The sequence below is a fragment of the Talpa occidentalis genome, unplaced genomic scaffold, assembly GCF_014898055.3.
Source record: "Talpa occidentalis isolate TD23 unplaced genomic scaffold, MPIMG_talOcc4v2.1 talOcc4.17, whole genome shotgun sequence".
Taxonomy (NCBI): Eukaryota; Metazoa; Chordata; class Mammalia; order Eulipotyphla; family Talpidae; genus Talpa; species Talpa occidentalis.
This window is the reverse complement of record NW_023601754.1, coordinates 7,883,147-7,902,201: the sequence shown is the minus strand read 5'-3', so window position 1 is coordinate 7,902,201 and position 19,055 is coordinate 7,883,147. Positions and strand designations below refer to the sequence as shown.

At 39.5% G+C, this 19,055-nt stretch overlaps 1 protein-coding gene across 1 annotated transcript in view; it reads right to left on the bottom strand.

Annotated features, from left to right (window-relative positions):
* Positions 1 to 19,055, bottom strand: part of SNTB2 (syntrophin beta 2) — a 99,281-nt gene that overhangs the window by 26,120 nt on the left and 54,106 nt on the right. The window contains exons 3-4 of the mRNA XM_037515994.2: positions 11,531 to 11,741; positions 258 to 400 (exon numbers count right to left, since the gene is read on the bottom strand). Of these exons, the coding sequence (XP_037371891.1) occupies positions 258 to 400; positions 11,531 to 11,741 (354 nt within the window). The remainder of the gene's footprint in view (positions 1 to 257; positions 401 to 11,530; positions 11,742 to 19,055) is intronic.

Genomic DNA, 19,055 nt, shown 5'->3' with positions numbered 1-19,055 from the left:
TCAACAACTTAAAAAATGCACAAAAAAGTACCAGCAACAAAGGCAATTGGTTCTGTCTAGGTGCTGCAAAATAATCACTAAGGTGGTAAAAGGAACATTTTGGTTGCAAGCAACTGTATCAGCTACTAACTACTGTTAAATATAGCTTCTATGTAATTAAATACTATTGTAGTTACCGCAAATAATAAAATTCTCTTTCAAATTCTTAAGCAGATTTGAAGTTACATGGATATTTTATTTTTTACCTTTATTCTTACCTTGTGGCAACAAGAGGGTAACTATGACATGGTGATGCCCAGGCATCTCTTGTCCATGGCATACAGTCATAAAGGAGCAAATCCTTCTCAGTCACAGCCATGAGCACTGGTCTCCACTGTTGTCTTCCACCATCTAGTTTTGCCTGTTTCAATGGTGAAATCCAAAATGCAGAAAAAATTATAAATATAAAAATATAAAAAAATATAAAGATGTCTAATTGTAAAAGTCTATTCACTGATGATCTAACATAATGGGTCTCCACTTTATTTCCCCATTTGAGGTCCTGGAAACACCCCATTTCGTTCCTTCCCACTAGTGGGGATTCTCCACTGGGAGGTGTGAGATGAAATGCATAGCTTGAAAAAATTCCCCACATGAGTTATAGATAGTATCTGGTGACATGACACAGTTTTGTCCCTGTTCCATAATAACCAATCATCACCAACACTAATTAAATATATAGTAATCTGTTCAAAATGATAACAGCTTTATTATGTCTGATGTGGGAGTAACATGTTCTAAGTATAGGATAGAAACACAAACTTTTACTACCAACCAAGTCTGTTTTATTTAAACATCAGTGTTTTCCAAACATTTTTTTATAAAGACCTATGTTATTGTAGCCCAATACACACATACACAAATAACTGAATAAAAATGTTCCAAAACACAATCCTCTACATTTTGTGCAATGTCCTCTGATAATTTATATTCTATTTTTTAAAATGCTGATCATGAGCAACTATGTTCTATTTAGGAAACAAGTGATGAAAACTATCAGAGTTCCCCATTATATTTTAGGAAATTCATGTTTCAGTTTCAAATGTACCACTGCACTTACTTGTATAAGGCTCAGTAATCTCTTTGGGGTTTAAAGATGCTGGAAAACAACCACTATTTATCCATATTGTCACAGCTCCAAAGCCAAAAAGTAAAGACTATGTTTAAGAAAGTCCTGGTATCATCAGAACTTTTGCCCTCAGCAGATGAAACCTTTGGGCAGGAATGTTTAACAACAGTGTATTTTAACACTGATTCTTCAGTTCACCATCACTGTCAAGCTTCAAGGAGAATTCAAATCCATAAATCATTTGTCTTTTAAAGAGTTGTCTTCAAAGCCACCTTCTATTTTCTCTTCCTTAATGACTTCTGAAGGTAAGGTGAATGTGTTAGAACACCTAAATAACACACCTATAATCTGCAAAGTGCCCTGAGTGATTCAGTTCTGTGTCATAACATATAACATGGGGACTCTTTCCTTCAAGCTAGAGCCACAAGCTAATTCCAGGAGTTGGGAAATGAATTCTAGCAATGAAATGACCCCTGTCTGCCACATACTAAAAGCACAAAATATAAGACCTGACTGAGAATTCGGGCAAAGTAGAAATAGTTAGAAATAGTTAGATTTTTCTTATTGGATAACCCAAGTCTTCTAAGACTCTGTATGATGCTATAGGTAACTCTGCAATATCTGGAAGGAGAATATCAGCTTTAAAGAGGTTTTCTTGGGGCCTCCCCAGTGGCGCAGCGGTTGAATGCTGGGCTGCAAAGCTGACCGCAGCTTCTGCAGCGCCGGTTCGATCCCCGACAGCTGGTGAGGGTCCCACGTGGTGCGCAAACCTCTCCCGTCTCGCCTGCTGCTCCCCTCAGCAGTGTATACTGTCAGTCTGCCTGTTCTGCTCTCTGCTCTGGCTCTGGTGAATTCTCTCACCCTCCCATGCTTCTGACTGTACCCTATGCTTGTATAAATAAATCTTTAAAAAATAAATAAAGAGGTTTTCTTGGCTTCCTACATTTTGGGGTCATTGACACCTGAAGGAATTTCAAGTTTATGTACAATACTAAATCTTTGTCTCTGAGGGTACTAAGGATAATTTTTCAATAATATAATGTAAAATCTATCTTCCCAAAGGGTTAAAATGGCGATTTTTAAATTAATAATTCACCAAGTTCTAAGAGATTTTGAAGACTAGGTCATAGTAAATGCATTTTTAAAACCTAAATTAAATGTATTTCTTCCCAAAGATGAAATTTAAGACTCTAAAGGGAAATTGCTATTGCCTATAGAAGCAATATCCAATTTTGCACCAGAATTTGTTGTTTAATTAAAATTTTTTAAAAAATTTCCTTAATGACTCTTATTTTATTTATTCTTTAGCTTTATTTTATTTATTCTTTAGTTTATTCTTTAGCTCTTTGAATCCTTAGGTTTTTTTTTTGTATTTCTTTTTTTTTTTAAATTTTATTTTTATATTCCCCATACAATTGCAACCCCCTTATTTTGACCCCAATCCCTCCCCTCCCACCCCCAAACCCCCATAAAGTGTCTCTGGTTCATAGTTTTTGGTTGATTTTGATTTTCACTTTCTTATAGTTATTCATTTTCCTGGTCCCTTATTTAAGTTTTCTAGTTGAATCCTTAGTTTTTGAAGATTATCTTTCCCCTCTTCATCTTACCACTGGAGCAAAATAAAACCTTAATTTAAATCATTCTGTTTGCATATTTGCCTAAACTCATAAGGATACTGTTTGTTTTCACTGGAGTCAAAGTGCTGCCTACTATATATAGTATGTGTTTTCGGATGTGGTATCAGTACAGGCAGCCTTGGGGCTCCACTATTGAGTTTTTGGCCAGAGAAAAAAGGGATACTAATGTTAGGGTTTTAGTTTGGTTGTGTTTCAACACCCACACAAACATACACCTGGCCAAACAACAGCCTTCTCCAAATTTTATTTTCTAATACAGCTGGATAGTATTGACAGTGAAAAAGAAAAAAGTACTAATAGTTATTATTCACTCCCCAAATCTCTTAGTTCTATAAATTTTTGACAGATGATATATTTGTTCTTTATTTTGTTATTATGATAAAAAAAAAAAACAGAGCAAAAACTAAAAAGACCATTTCACCAATTCTGATTTAGTGTATAAGTTCCTAATTTGAGTCTTTAAACTTTTGGGAATTATCATGGACAAAAAAGGAACTGTGGAAACACATCTTTCTTTAGTTTTTCTAATTAATACTCAAATACATGTTCTCCCTACTTGATGGAATTGAAGAAAATTCCCCTTTAAGAATATAACCAAGTAAAAAAAAAAAAAAAAAAAAAAAAGAATATAACCAAGTGAAAAAGGTAAACTATCAGTCACATGAAAATTAGTATTAACAAAGAGACAGGTGTTCCGCTGCAAAGAACAGATCATCTATTTTTTTTTTGTTTTGTTGTGTTTTTTGTGGACCCTCGCTGGCGGCTGGGGAATGAACCGGCGCTGCAGAGGCTGCAGGCAGCTTTGCAGCCCAGTGCTCAACCGCTGCACCACCAGCGGAGGCCCCCAAATCATCTATTGTTTATGAAACATCTGTGATAATTGTTTTCCCTAAACAACCTCAATTTATGACAGTGTGAATTAAAAAGATAAAGGACCACTGAAAGTTAAATGATTCTCTCTTAATTTACCTTCCTCAGTTGACTCTTTTCTAAGCAGAAATGAAACTGTTTCATTTATACACAAGTTTTTTAGGAAATACACATTTTGCCAAAAGAAAAGTTTCCTCTATATTAAGCAGTTCACATGATCAAAAATTATCTTGAACTTTTTCATACTCATAGATTTAAACAATCTTTTTTTTTAAGTTTTTATTTACTTATTTTATAGAGGCATGTTTTATTCATTTATTTGTTTGTTTGTTTGTTTGTTTTGTTTATACATGCACTGGGTACAGTCAGAAGCGTGGGAGGGTGAGAGAAATCACCAGAGCCAGAGCGGGGAGCAGAGCAGGCAGAAGGATCGAAGCACACTGCTGAGGGGAGCAGCTGGCAGCAGGAGAGGTCTGCGTGCCATGTGGAATCCTCCTCCGGTGGCCGGGGAGCAGCCGAGGATCGAACCGGTGCCACAGAGGCTGCGGGCAGCTTCACAACCCAGCCCTCAACTGCTGCACCACTGGGGAGGCCCCAATTTAAACAATCTTACAGTTAGTAAAGGCTTTAACATTGACCAAGGTCAACCTTTGTCAGATACATAATTTACCTCTGAGAAATGGTATCCAGTCTGGTTTGAAAATCTATTCTGAGAATGATAGTTGATTTGGTTAACACACATTAACTTCTTTTGAAAAGTAAAAATCAGTAATATTTTAGAGACAGCACTTTGAATTAATTCAGTGGTACTATTTTTAAATTAGTTGAAACTTTTCTTAGTGTTATTTTCCAACCCCAACCTTAGGTTAGTGGACCATATTTTATTTATTTATTTATTTTAATGTGATATCATCTTTTTTTAAAAAAAAGATTTATTTATGCATACAAGAACTGGGGTACAGGCCAGAGGTGCGGGGGGAGTGAGGATTCACCAGAGATAGAGTGGGGAACAGAACAGGCAGACTGACTGAAATACACTGCTGAGGGGAGCAGTTGGGGAGACAGGAGAGGTCTGCTGCGCCATGTGGGTTGCTCCCTGGCCCGCTGGGGCTCGAACTGGTGCTGCACTGGCTGCAGATAGTTTCACAGTGCTGTGCTTATTAACCCCTTGTGCCACCAGGGAAGCCCTGGCTTCTCATTTTTTTTAAAAAAATATTTAATTATATATTTTTACATAGTTGTTCATTTTTGTACGCTTGATTTCTCCCCTCTGGTGTTGTCCCCCAAGAATTACTACCACCAAGGGCCTCCCTGGTGGGGCAAGAGGTTAAGCATAGCACTGTGAAGCTATCCAAAGACTTTGCAGCATGAGTCCGATCCCCACCCACATGGTGCAGCAGACCTTTCCTGTCTTTCCGCTGCTCCTCTCAGCAGTGTCTTTTGGTCAGTCTGGCTTTTCTGCTCCCCACTCCGTCTCTGGTGAATCCTCACCTCCCGCACCTCTGGCTTGTATCCCAGTTCTTGTATGCATAAATAAATAAATCTTAAAAAAAAAAAAATAACCACCACCAAGACACCCATGAACCATCACCATAGTTTTTTTTTTTTTTTTAAAGATTTATTTATTTATGCATACAAGAACCAGGGTACAGGCCAGAGTTGTAGGGGGTAAGAGAATTCACCAGAGACAGAGTGGGGAACAGAACAGGCTGACTGACTGAAATACACTGCTGAGGGGAGCAGCGGGTGAGTCAGGAGAGGTCTGCTGCGCCATGTGGGTATCTCCCTGGCGGGGATTGAACTCATGCTGCAGTGGCTGCGGCTAGCTTCATAGGTTATGTCTTAACTCCTTGAGCCACGAGGGAGACCCACCACCACAGATTTTTATGCTCTTCCCTTGTTTTTTTTTTTTTTTTATAGAGGCATGTTTTCTTTCTTTCTTTATTTGTTTGTTTGTTTGTTTATCCATGCACTGGGTACAGTCAGAAGCGCGGCAGGGTGAGAGAATTCACCAGAGCCAGAGCGGGGAGCAGAGCAGGCAGAAGGACTGAAGTACACTGCTGAGGGGAGCAGCGGGCGGCAGGAGAGGTCTGCGCGCCATGTGGGACCCTCCTCCGGTGGCCGGGAAGCAGCCGGGAATCGAACCGGCGCCGCAGAGGCCGCGGGCAGCTTCGCAACCCAGTGCTCAACTGCTGCGCCACAGGGGAGGCCCTCTTCCCTTGTTTTGATCCCTTTTCCTCTGCCTCCCTGATAAATGTCTCCAACTTATAGTTTGACTGCTAGTTTTGTCTTTTCTCCCACTGCTGATCCTTTGTATGGTTTCCCTACGTTCTTCCTATAAGTGAAACCATCTGATATTTTTCTTTTTTCCTTCTGACTTATTTCACTGAGCATAATCCCTTCCGGCTCCATCCATATTGCTGTGAATGGCATGAGTTTATCTTTTTGATTGCTGGGTAGTATTCCACTGTGTATATATACTACATCTTCTTGATCCAGTCATCTGTTTTTGGGCATTTAGGTTGTTTCCATATTTTTGTTATTGTAAACAGTGCCACGATGAACATAGGAGTGCGTGTGTCTTTTGGAATTAATGTTTTCATGTCCTTTGGGTAGATTCCTAGGAGTGGAATTGCTGAGTCATATGGTAGATCCATTTTTAGTAATCTGAGGGTCCTCCACACGGCTTTCCATAGTGGTTGGACCAGTTTGATTCCCATCAGCAATGTAAGAAGGTTTCTTTTTCTCCACATCCTCACCAGCATTTGTTGCTGTTAGGGTTTTTTTTTTTTGGTTTTTTTTTTTTTGCTATTAGTTTTTTTAATGTGGGCCATTCTTCCTGGTGTGAGGTGATATCTCATTGTGGTTTTGACTTACATTTCCCTGATTATAAGTGATGTTGAACATTTTTCCATGTGCCTGCTGGCCATCTGTATTTCCTCTTTGAAGAAGTATCTTTTTAGCTCTTTTGCCCATATTTTGACTAGATTCTTTATTTTGTTTTTGTTGAGTTGTATAAACTCTTTGTAGATCTTTGATATCAGGTGTACCATATTTTATAATTAGTGACTTGTTTGCTTGTTTTTTGTATGTAAATTCATGGCCAGCAGAAAAATGAGCAAAAAACAGGGGCATTTTGCAGGGAGAACATGGGAAAATATTTTCAATCTCACTATTAAAGGAATTCAAAACAAAGCTACAAAGTGATCATTTACACTTATAAAACTCACAAAATTAAAAAAAAATCATGATAGCCAAATGTGTGAACAATGTACAGAAAAATAAACACCCTTGTACCCACTGTAGGTGCGGGTGCAGACTGGCAGTAGTTCCATGGACAGCAATCTGGCAATAGCTCCCAACACATGGAATCCTGTGACCCAAAAATACAACTAGGAAATGAGAAATGGTATAGACAATCTAAATGTTCATAATAGGAGACTGAATAAATTATGTTATAATTATAAATGGAATATTATGCAACTTTTAAAAAGAAGAAAGTAGCTCTGTACCTGAAGATATGGAAGGTTCTCCAAGATACACTGTCAAGTTAAAAATGAAAAAACCAGGGACTCCCTGCTGGCACAAGAGGTGAGGCACTGCACTATGAAGCAGTCCGCAGCCTCTGCGGCATGAGTTCGGTCCCCGGCTGGCCAGAGAGCAACCTACGTGGCACAGCAGACCTCTCCTGTCTTGCCCGCTGCTCCCCTTGGCAGTGTATTTTAGTCAGTATGCCTGTTCTGTTCCCCATTCTGTCTCTGGTGAATCCTCTCACCCCCTGCATCTCTGGCCTATATCCCAGCTCTAGTATGCATAAATAAATCAATCTTAAAAAAAAAAAAAAGAAAAAACCAGAAAAGTAGTTCACTATGCCATCACTTGCATATGCAAACATATGTAAGTATATTTTATATATATCTCATATATATGTGTTTATATATATTTATATATATATATATATATATTTGCTTGTCTGGTAACTCTTAGACATTTCTAGAGTGAATCTAAATTAGTTAAACCCTGACAGAGTTAATTTGACAATATTTATCAAAATTACAAATATTTATGCCCTTTGTGATTGTTTAAAAAAATATGTCCACGGGGCCTCCCTGGTGGCACAAAGGGTTAAGTCTCAGCACTATGAAGCTATCTGCAGCCACTGCAACATGAGTTCAACCTCCGGCCAGGGGGCTAACCCACATGGCACAGCAGACCTCTCCTGACTCACCCACTGCTCCCCTCAGCAGTGTACTTTAGTCAATCTGCCTATTCTGTTCCCCAGTCTGTCTCTGGTAAATCCTCTCACCCCCAACACCTCTGGCCTGTACCCCAGTTCTTGGATGCATAAATAAATAAATCTTTAAAAAACAAAAACAAAATATGTCCACAAATTCTTAACTACTTTTCCCTTTAAAAGGTAAGAGTCCCTGGTGTAGTCTGGACTTAAGAGTAACTGATTTTTTTTTTTTAAAGGAATCTTATTTTTTTTTTAAGATTTACTTATTTATTTATACAAGCACTGGGTACAGTAAGAAGCGCAGGAGGGTGAGAGGATTCACCAGAGCCAGAACAGCGAACAGAACAGGCAGAAGGACCGAAGTACATTGCTGAGGGGAGCAGCGGGCGGCAGGAGAAGTCTGCGCACCAAGTGGGACCCTTGCTGGCGGCCGGCATCGCAGCTTTGCAGCCCAGCGCTCAACCGCTGCGCCACCAGGGGAGGCCCAAGAGTAACTGACTTCTAATGAAAAGCATGAAGTAGAAGAATTTAGGTCATAAAAGGCACTGTGGCTTCTGTCTTGTCCTGTGATCACAACGCACCGGAGAAACCAGTAATCATGTCGTGAAGACAAGCAGCCCTGTTCAAAAGGCCTGTACGACAAGGAATGGAGGACTTGAGCCAACAGCCAGGTTTATGAACCTTATTGGAAGTGGAACCACCAACCAACCAGGCCTCAGATGACTGCAACCCTGGCTGACAGCTGGACTGGAAGTTCATGGGGAATGCTGGACCAGAATAACCAGCAAATCACAATCAGACTCCTGATCCTTAGAAAATGTGTCAGGTAAAAGTTATTTTAAGTCATTAAGTCTTAAGGTAATTTGTTATACAGTGATAAATAACTAATACATCCTTTAATCTAAGAATCTGTGGACTTTTAGAAACATCTTCTAGTCTCTAATTCTCACTATCCCAACTTAAACACTGGTGTAAATTTTTGGATAAACACCTTTCTAATCTAAGTTTTACTACTGACTAAGAACCAAATATATTCAGATAATGTGGGTTCCCCTGTTATCAGATCTATCTGAACTTGAGAACCAAAGAGTATGACCAACATATGTGTGAAAGAACAGACTACAAAGTTTAAAGTTTCATTTGTAGGGCCTCCCCTGGTGGCGCAGGCAGTTGAGCGCCTCGCTGTGAAGCTGTCCGCAACCTCTGCAATGCCGGTTTGATCCCGACCGGCGAGGGTCCCACATGGTATGGCAGACCTCTCCTGTCGCACCCACTGTTCCCCTCAGCAGTGTATTTCGTCAGTCTGCCTGTTCTGCTCCCCACTCTGTCTCTAGTGAGTTCTCTCACCTTCCCACGCATCTGGCCTGTACCCCTGTTCTTGTATAAATAAATAAATAAATCTTTAAAAAAACAAAAACAAAAACTACTTTCAAAAGAAAAAAAATAGTTTCATTTGTAAAGGCAAAGTATGGGGGGAGGGGCTGGTAATTTACCTGATCCCACAATAGAAAATGATACTGTTGTTTAAAAAAAGAATACTCTGGGGCCTCCCCTGGTGGCACAGTGGTTGAGCGCTGGGCTGCAGAGCTGCCCGCAGCCTCTGCAGCGCAGGTTCAATCCCTGGCCGCCGGCGAGGGTCCCACATGGTGCGACAGACCTCTCCTGCCACACCCGCTGCTCCCCTCAGCAGTGTATTTCATCAGTCTGCCTGTTCTGTTCCCCTCTCTGGCTCTGGTGAATTCCTTCACCCTCCCATGCCTCTGACTATACCCAGTGCTTGTATAAATAAATAAATAAATAAATAAATCTTTAAAAATAAAATACTCTGTGCATTGATATGGAATGACATTTAGGACAAAATATTTAATAGCAAGAAAGAACAAAGTGCACAAAATGTGGTCTCTTCTTTTATGAAAGAAAAAAGAATATTTGTTCATATTTGCCTTCTTTGGATAAAGAAACTCAGAATATTTACTAGGAAGGGGAAAAAAGTGACTATCTCTCTGGGAAAAGGGGATAGAAATTAGGAACCTAGGGGAAAGGAAGGAGAGTAAGATCTTCCCACATTAATTTTTTTTTTTTAAAGATTTACTTATTTATTTATATAAGCACTGGGTACAGTCAGAAGCGCAGGAGGGTGAGAGAATTCACCAGAGCCAGAGCGGGGAGCAGAACAGGCAGAAGGACCGAAGTACACTGCTGAGGGGAGCAGCGGGTGGCAGGAGAGGTCTGCGCGCCATGTGGGACCCTCCTCCAGTGGCCGGGGAACAGCCGAGGATCGAACAGGCGCTGCAGAGGCTGTAGGTACCTTCGCAACCCAGGGCTCAACCGCTGCACCACCAGGGAGGCCCTTCCCACATTAATTTTTAATTCTGACTTTTTAACCATGTGAATGCATTAGTTTTTTAAAATCATGTTTTCTGACAATGTTGAAGGTATAGAACAATTATCATTCAAGGAAGTTTTTTAGCTGTGTATAAAAATACAGAAGCAATGATAAACATAACTAACATACTAGAACTTTCAAACTCCTAAGTAGTTATATTATGATTTTCATTAGTATCTTTTCTACTTAGTCATTCTCATGATGCTTCACAGAAATGACTACAGAGATAATTGTGTGTTCCTATTTATTATAATGACTACTTGAAATTTTTATACGATTTCATAGCTGAAATAATATAAGTCAGTGAAGTCCAAAATTGATCCTTAACACACCACCCTGGGGTGGTGTGCCAGACTCCACCACAGAGCTCAGTTGGGAAGAAATAAGGGGGCCAGATCTGGGAAACTGCATTTAACAAAACAAATAAAACTCCTGCACCAATGGTGATGCAACCCCTGCCCCCTTGCACACACATGAGGAAACTAGAGTTCAAATTGATGAAGGAATTTTTAAAGATATGAAACCAGTGAAAAACAGAAGTGGCACTGGAACTGTCATCTCTTAACTCCTAATCCAGTCTTTGTTTTTTTCCATTCCCTCTAGCCCTGCTGACAGTGAAGGACCAGAAAGGAAAAGGATGTCATCCAACATACATTTACGTTTTCTTTTTTCTCTTCTCCTTGATTTTCAGTTGTGGAAGACAACTGTCTATTTCTCTAAGGGGTAATATAATTATTTTGCATATTTTATACTTTTCCCAAAATAGGAGAGTGAATTATAGTTGGTTGCTCCTGAAACTCTCAGTAGACTAGCACAAGGTTGGGAAACCACAACCTGCGTGCCAAATGCAAGCAGGTACCTGTTTTTGTAAATAAAGTTTCACTGAAACATAGCTATACCTATTCATTTTCATATTGTCTTTAACTGTTTTCTTACTTCAGTAGCAGACTCAAGTAGTTGTGACATTATCTTACCCTTTGCATAAAAGGTCTGCTGATACTGGTTTAAAATCATGAACATTATCCTCTGTCATTAAGGACAGATGGCAATAGGAACTACTTTTTAGTTATGTTGTGATGCTGATTATCAAGACAGTCAACTGTTCTTGTGGAGGAGATAATTAGCAGCAAATAGCTAAATGATATGGAGAAACAAAAGACTTAGCAACAAAGACCTGCAAGTAGATATGCAGGACCTGAGTGCATGATAACATTACAGCTGTGTATGAAATTGCGGAGCAATCCTGACTCTGAATGGCAGCTAGTAAGACCTTGCCCTGCCTCCCAGCTTACCTGTTCTGCCAGCCAGGCAATGTGCTTGACCTCCTTGCTGCCTCCTGCTGTACTGGTTGCACCAAGCATGGCATTAAGTTCAGCCAACACCTGTGGGAGGAGAGCCATTATGTTGGTGTGGATAGCTACGAACCAGGAGTGTGCTGTGGCTGTGTCCTTGCAGCGTAGAATCAGTGTGTTCCTGCTATCAGGAGAATGTAGTTCTATCAATCTGTGTGGAAAAAAAGACAAAAAAAAAAAAGTGAGCTAGATCAGAAGTCATCAAAATGGTCAGGGTTTAACATACAAAACTGCAAATCTATTTTAATTTTACATTCTAGAATAGAGAAAATTTCTCTTATTTCCTCTGGGTCTAATTCCAAAGCAGACCACATATGGAAAGACAATCATCAGACAAACTCCTGGGTCTCTTGTTTCAGTGTGCTAATGTGATGACTATGATGAGGGAACCTATTATATAGTCTTTAGTAGACAACTTCACTTTGCTTAATTTCTATGTCAAAAAAAGAAAAGCAAGCTTGTTGAATCCCACAGGCACAATGCAAAGAAGGAACTGAATTCTTTTTTAAATACTTTGGAAATTTTACTATAAGGTATTACTGGGTAAATAAAACCTAGTGCCAAATAGTGAACTGAAATTTCCAGTGTGTGAAATAATGAAAAGAGAAATTAGCAGAATATGGATTTTTATGAAAATTTGGAACTACCTGTTAGTGTCTGAATAATAGATGATTAAACCATCCACTGAGACATAACACAAAAATAGGTAAGAGGTCTTTGAAGATCTGACTGTTATTTGTTGATGTTCCACTGAGAATAATCTAAACTTCAAATGTTATCTGTAGGTATTGCCAAGACAATGTTTTAAAATTTTTTTAAAAGATTTATTTATTTATGCATACAAGAACTGGGGTATAGGCTAGAAGTGTAGGGGGTGAGAGGATTCACCAGAGACAGAGTAGGGAACAGAACAGGCAGATTGACTGAAATACACTGCTGAGGGGAGCAGCGGCTGAGTCAGGAGAGGTCTGCTGCACCATGTGGGTAGCTCCCTGGCTGGGGATCAAACTCCTGCTGCAGTGGCTGCAGGTAGCTTCACAGGTTGCATCTTAACCCATTGCGCCACCAGGGAGTGCCCCCCCCCAATTTTTTTTAAAGTACATTGAATAAATCCTTTATCAATTTACTGGATAGTGCTTGGACAAACTTTTTGCCAAATATAAAAACCAAATAAATGATTAACATATACATAATGCTGTGGTCTAAAAGTAAATATATAGATCCTTCAAAAATAAAGAAAAAGCTCTTTAGAGAGTTTTTTCATGGTAGACTAGAAACTGACAATCTGCAACTGACAGGGAGAGAACTTTTTTCCTTTTATCTTTCTGAAGACAGTTTTTGCTGTCTTGAAGAACTATCATCAGGCCCTGCACCACCTGTCAATAAGAATTTATAACTCTTGATTTTATAATTTCTTTTATATGAAAAAACCATTTTAATGTACACTAACATTTTCCCCTTGAAATCTGAGTTCCTCTCTTTTGTCACATTTCTAAAATCTTTCAATTCCAATTATTTTAATTTGCCATATTTAACATGCCAAGTATTTATTTTCAGTTGAACTCTTAACAATCTATCCTTCCTTAAATATTTATTGCACACCAACAGTATGCCAGATACTGTATGGATGCATTTGGTCCATAATAGGGGAGACAGAAGATGAACAATTAACGTATACAAACTACAGGTGACAAGGAGTCCTTTTATAAAGGACAGTGATGACCATCAAGAAGTTCTTGTCTAGGGCCTCCCCGGTGGCGCAGCGGTTGAACGCTGGGTTGCGAACCTGCCCGCAGCCTCTGCAGTGCCAGTTCGATCCTCGGCTGCTTCCCGGCTACCGGAGGAGGGTCCCACATGGCGCGCAGACCTCTCCTGCCGCCCGCTGCTCCCCTCAGCAGTGTGCTTTGGTCCTTCTGCCTGCTCTGCTCCCCGCTCTGGCTCTGGTGAATTCTCTCACCCTCCCGCGCTTCTGACTGTACCCAGTGCTTGTATAAATAAATAAATAAAAATAAAATCTTAAAAAAAAAAAAAAAAAGAAGTTCTTGTCTAAAAAAGGGACTCCCAAGATGGTAGTGGCAAAGCAGGGCTGCAACAGAGGCCTCTGCATTTCCAAGACACACTTACCCACATGCTAAGTTCTTTTGTTAAAATAGTCAAAATAACCCAAATTCATACTTGAAAGTACATGATTAGTTACAGGTGAATCTTTTTGTAGCAAGTCATAAGCTATTTGCTTTTCAGTTACAGTTCTGATTAATTTTTTAATTTGATTTCCTATCCTATAATTAAATACTGAAAAGTACCTTGGAACCAAAATTTAGGGAATTTTGAAAAGGAGGTGAATTCTGGAAATATTAATTGGTAAGCAACATAAAACCACTGAGAATTCTCAAGGAGGGAACAGTAAGATCAAAACAATGAATAAAAAATAACAGTGAGTTAGTTGTATACCATGTTCATGGTATCATTATTCACAATAGTTATAAAAGTACAGGGAACCCCAATGAACATTGACAGATGAATGGATAAACAAAATGTGGTCTGTTCATACAATGGAATATTATTCAATATTAAAAAGGAAGGAAATTCTGACACATGATACAGCATGGATGAACCTTAAGGATATTATGTGAAATAAGCCAGTCACAACAGGCCAAGTATTGTATGATCCCACTTAAAATTTTATACAGTAGTTAAACTCAGAAACAGAAAGTAGAATGCTAGTTGTCAAGGGTTGAGAGGAAGAGAAGATGGGGAAGTGTTGTGTTGTGGGTATAGAGTTCAGTTTTGCAAGATGAAAAAGTTGTGGAGATTAGTTGTACAACAATATAAATATAATTTCATACAACTCAACTGTACAGTTAAAAATGGGTAAGATGGTAACTTTCATGTTATGTGCATTTTGCACAATTAAAAGAAATTTTAAAATAAGTATATTTTAAAACAATCTTATGGTGGAATGTGAGATGGATTACAATAGAGAGAAAAACAGTCTGGGGAGATTTAATCAGATCCAAGAAGGATGTGACTACTCAGAGCTCATCAGTAGGACAGACTTCTAGACATGAGGAGCTCCTCCACACTAAAATCCCAGCAAAGGTAGGAAGGGATCTTTAATAAATAGTTTAACATTCATATTGACCTTTATTTAGGTCTCCATGTTCTTTTGTTATGGATTTTAATGTTATTTTTTACGATAGCAGTTATTGCTTTCAAGGCTCTTAAACATTTGTTAGCTAAAAAAATTATATTCTCTAGATGAAAAATAGCTCTAAAACAATACATTACATAACAATAAAATACCACACCAAATAGAATGATCTCTATTATAATGCTTTTGAGAATAGATTATAATGACTATTCAGAGAAACTGCTCAAACAGTCATTAAAGAACCTAAGCTTATTTTAGAGTGGATTTACTTTTTTTTTTTTTAAAGATTTATTTTTATTTATTTACTTATTTATACAAGCACTGGGTACAGTCAGAAGCGCGGGAGGGCGAGAGAATTCACCAGAGCCAGAGCGGGGAGCAGAGCAGGCAGAAGGACCGAAGTACACTGCTGAGGGGAGCAGCGGGCGGCAGGAGAGGTCTGCGCGCCAGGTGGGACCCTCCTCCGGTGGCTGGGGAGCAGCCGGGGATCGAACTGGCGCTGCAGAGGCTGCGGGCAGCTTCGCAACCCAGCGCTCAACCGCTGCGCCACCGGGGAGGCCCCCTAGAGTGGATTTACTTAATGATAGTAATTATCAATAAAATGCATTGCTAGATTATTAGATAATGTATGAATGCAAACCAAAATAAGTTACTTTATATTTTCTTTATTAGTACTAGTTAATATTAAATTCTTAAAAAGTATTTTTCTAAATCCTTATATAAAAACAGGTTTAAGAGGATTTATTTTTAAAGATTTATTTATTTATGACATACAAGAGTTGGGGTACAGGCCAGAGGTGCAGGGGGGTGAGAGGATTCACCAGAGACAGTGGGGAGCAGAACATCCAGATTGACTGAATACGCTGCTGAGGGGATCAGCTGGGTGAGACAGGAGAAGTCTGCTGTGCCATATGGGTATCTCCCTGGCAGGCCAGGAATGGAACTTGTGCTGAAGAGGCTGCGGACAGCTTCATAGTACTGTGCTTAACCCCTTGTGCCACCAGGGAGGCCAACGAGGATTTTAATATAAAAAAATTAATAGGCTTTTGTTTATTAGCAGCATTGGCTTTACAGAAAGAAAAAATGACTAAAAAGTAGAGAGCTGCCAAATGCCTTTCCCTCCATAACATCCTGTTATTAACATTGTGTATGAGTGTGCCTCACAGTTGATAAGCCATTATTGATACATTATTATTTACAAAAGTTCACAGTTTACATTATGATTCACTCTTTATGTTGTATATTCTGAGCTTTGATAAATGTATAATGACTACACATGCCATTACAGAACTATTTTGCTAGTCTAAAAATTCCCTGTGCTCGACCTATTGATTGCTTCATCACTCACCCTCTCTCCCTTCACACTACTGCAAACTCCTGGCTGAGCTTTTAAGTGTCTCCAGGGAGCTGAACAGTATGTGGCATTTTCAGATTGGCTTCTTTCACTCTGGAATATGCACTTAAGGTTCCTCCAATGTCTTTTCATGGCTTGATAGCTTATTTCTTTTTTTTTTTTTTTTTAAAGATTTATTTATTCATGCATACAAGAACCGGGGTACAGACCAAATGCGCAGGAGGGTAAGAGAATTCACCAGAGACAGAGCGGGGAGCAGAACAGGCAGATTTACTGAAATACACTGCTGATGGGAGCAGCAGGCGAGACAGGAGAGGTCTGCCACGCCATGTGGGATTCTCGCTGGCTAGTTGGGATCAAACCCGTGCTGCAGAGGCTGCAGACAGCTTCACAACGCTGTGCTCAACCGCCTGGGCCACCAGGGGAGGTCTGATAGCTCATTTCTTTTGAGCGTTAAGTATTATTCCATTGTCTGGAAGTACCACAGTTTGCTTATCTATTCACCATATACTACAAGAATTCTTGGTTGCTTCCAAGTTTTGGCCATTATAAAGATAGCTGTTGGAAACATCTGTATGTAGGTTTTCGTGTAGACAGGTTTTCAATTCCTTTGGGTAAATATCAAGAGGCACAACTGTTGGGTCATATGGTAAGACTATGTTTAGCTTTGTAAGAAGCTGCTAAACTGTCTTCCAAAGTGGCTATTCCATTTTGCATTCATTCTCATCAGCAATGAATAAGAGTTCCTGTTGCTTCACATCCTCGCGAACACCTAATAATGTCAGTGCTTCTAATTTTGGCTGTTCTGACAGGCGTGTTGTGGTATCTCATTATTTTAATTTGTGATTCCCTAATGACATATGATGTTGAGCACCTTTCACATGCTTATTTGTCATCTGTATATCTTTTTTGGTGAGGTGTCTGTTTAGATCTGTTACCCAATTTTTAATTGGGCTGTTTTCTTATTGTTGAGATTTAAGAATTCTTTGTATATTTTGGTTACCTTTATCTGATATGCATTTTATAAAGATTTTTCTCCCAGTTTGTGGTTTATCATTCTCTTTACACTGTGTGTGATGACCAGTTTAATGTGTCTGGGATACCCAGGTAGTTGGTAAGACATGATTTCTGGATGTGTCTGGGAGGTGTTTCCAGAAGAGATTAGCATTAGCAGACTGCCTACAGAAGCATGTCCTCATGAATTCAGTTGGGCGTCATGCAATCCACTCAGGGCATGAATAGGAAACAAAAACAAAGATGAATTTACACTCTGAATTTTAACATCTATCTTTCCTGTTCTCAAACACTGGCATTCCTGGTTTTTGGGCCTTTAAACCGGGACCAAATTATAGCGCTGGCTTTCCTAGTTCTCCAGTTTGCAGCCTGGCTTCCCCTTAGCCAGTTCCTTTAATAAATCTCTTTCTCTATTCATCTATCCATCCATCCTATTGGTTCTATTTCTCTGGAAATAGAAACCCTAAGTGTCTTTTATTAAGCAGAAGGTTTTAATTTTAATGACATCAATTTATCAATTTTTTTCTTGCATGTATTGTACTTTTGATGTTGTAACTAAGGACTCACAACCAAACTTAAAAGAAGATTTTTAAAAAGCATAATTCTACAAATCCAAGGAGAACAGGAAAGGAGTGTCTACAACAAAATTTTGGAAGCTAGCAGGCAGACAAAGGAATTAAATGACTTAGCAGACCTAAGAAAAATGGGAAGAATCAAATCTCAGCCAACCCATATTGCAAAACCTTAAAGGCTGGAGAGTTGGAGGCACCAGTTACCTCTGGAAGTGAGAGTAAAGCACTCAGCTAAAACAAAGAAACTTAAAGTCTACTTCCCTTTCTCCACATGCAGTGGCTAGTGACTGCTCTACCCACCCTGTCCCAGCAAAAATTCATATCTCCCCTCATCCCATCAAACTGGGTAGAAGAGCCAGTGATGTCCTTTTTTCAGACCTTACATATTAGGCTGATCATTTTCCACAGTGTCAATTTACTTCATGTGGCTGCTTTGGCACTGTAACCAGCTTTAACATCCTTTAAACACATGCTAAAAAATTCAGTAACAAAAACCATGAAGAGAAAATGTCTTTACTCCTCCTATTGACCTACTTAGCACTAAAGATAGGTATCAGTTCTCGGGGCACAAAACATTCACTTTTGAAAAAACCTTTACACCTCATACTGTTCCTGGAACAGTCTCTTAGGCACATTTCTTTTGGCAGTCTAGACTCTGAAAATCCTGATGCCACAGATTATGGTTATTAATAGCTGCCACAATGGAAGATGAGTCTGTTATAAAGTAAAACTCAGCCTGATTACACAGGAGAAGGTACAGGGATCACTGGGCTTGAAGATGAAAATAGGCAGTAAATTAGTTCCCAGGGCAGGATCACCAAGTGTTCATGAAAAGAAAAGTTTCACAGTGTTTCTTAACAGGGGGATTGTGAAAATGAAAATTAAATTACATGAAACAGAAAAGAAACTCCAAAATAGGATTGATGGGCCTCTCTGGTGGCGCAGCGGTTGAGCGCTGGGCTGCGAAGCTACCTGCAGCCTCTGCAGCACCGGTTCGATCCCCGGCCTCCGGGCGAGGGTCCCACATGGCGCGCAGACCTCTCCTGCAGCGCCCACTGCTCCCCTCAGCAGTGTACTTTCGTCAGTCTGTCTGTTCTGCTCCCCCGCCCCCCCTCCCCCCAGCTCTGGTGAATTCTCTCACCCTCCCGAGCTTCTGACTGTACCCAGTGCTTGTATAAATAAATTAATTAATTAAAGAAAAAAAAAATAGGATTGATGATTCTAAGATTGTAAAGACCCTGCCTTTGAAGAAGCAGTCCCTGGAGAATGGAAAACAGGGAGAGAGTCTTCCTAAAGTCTACTGCTACTTTAAAAGAAAAATTCAAATAAAAATTTTGTTAATAAAAATATGAAGGCAATCTCCCTGAAATTGCT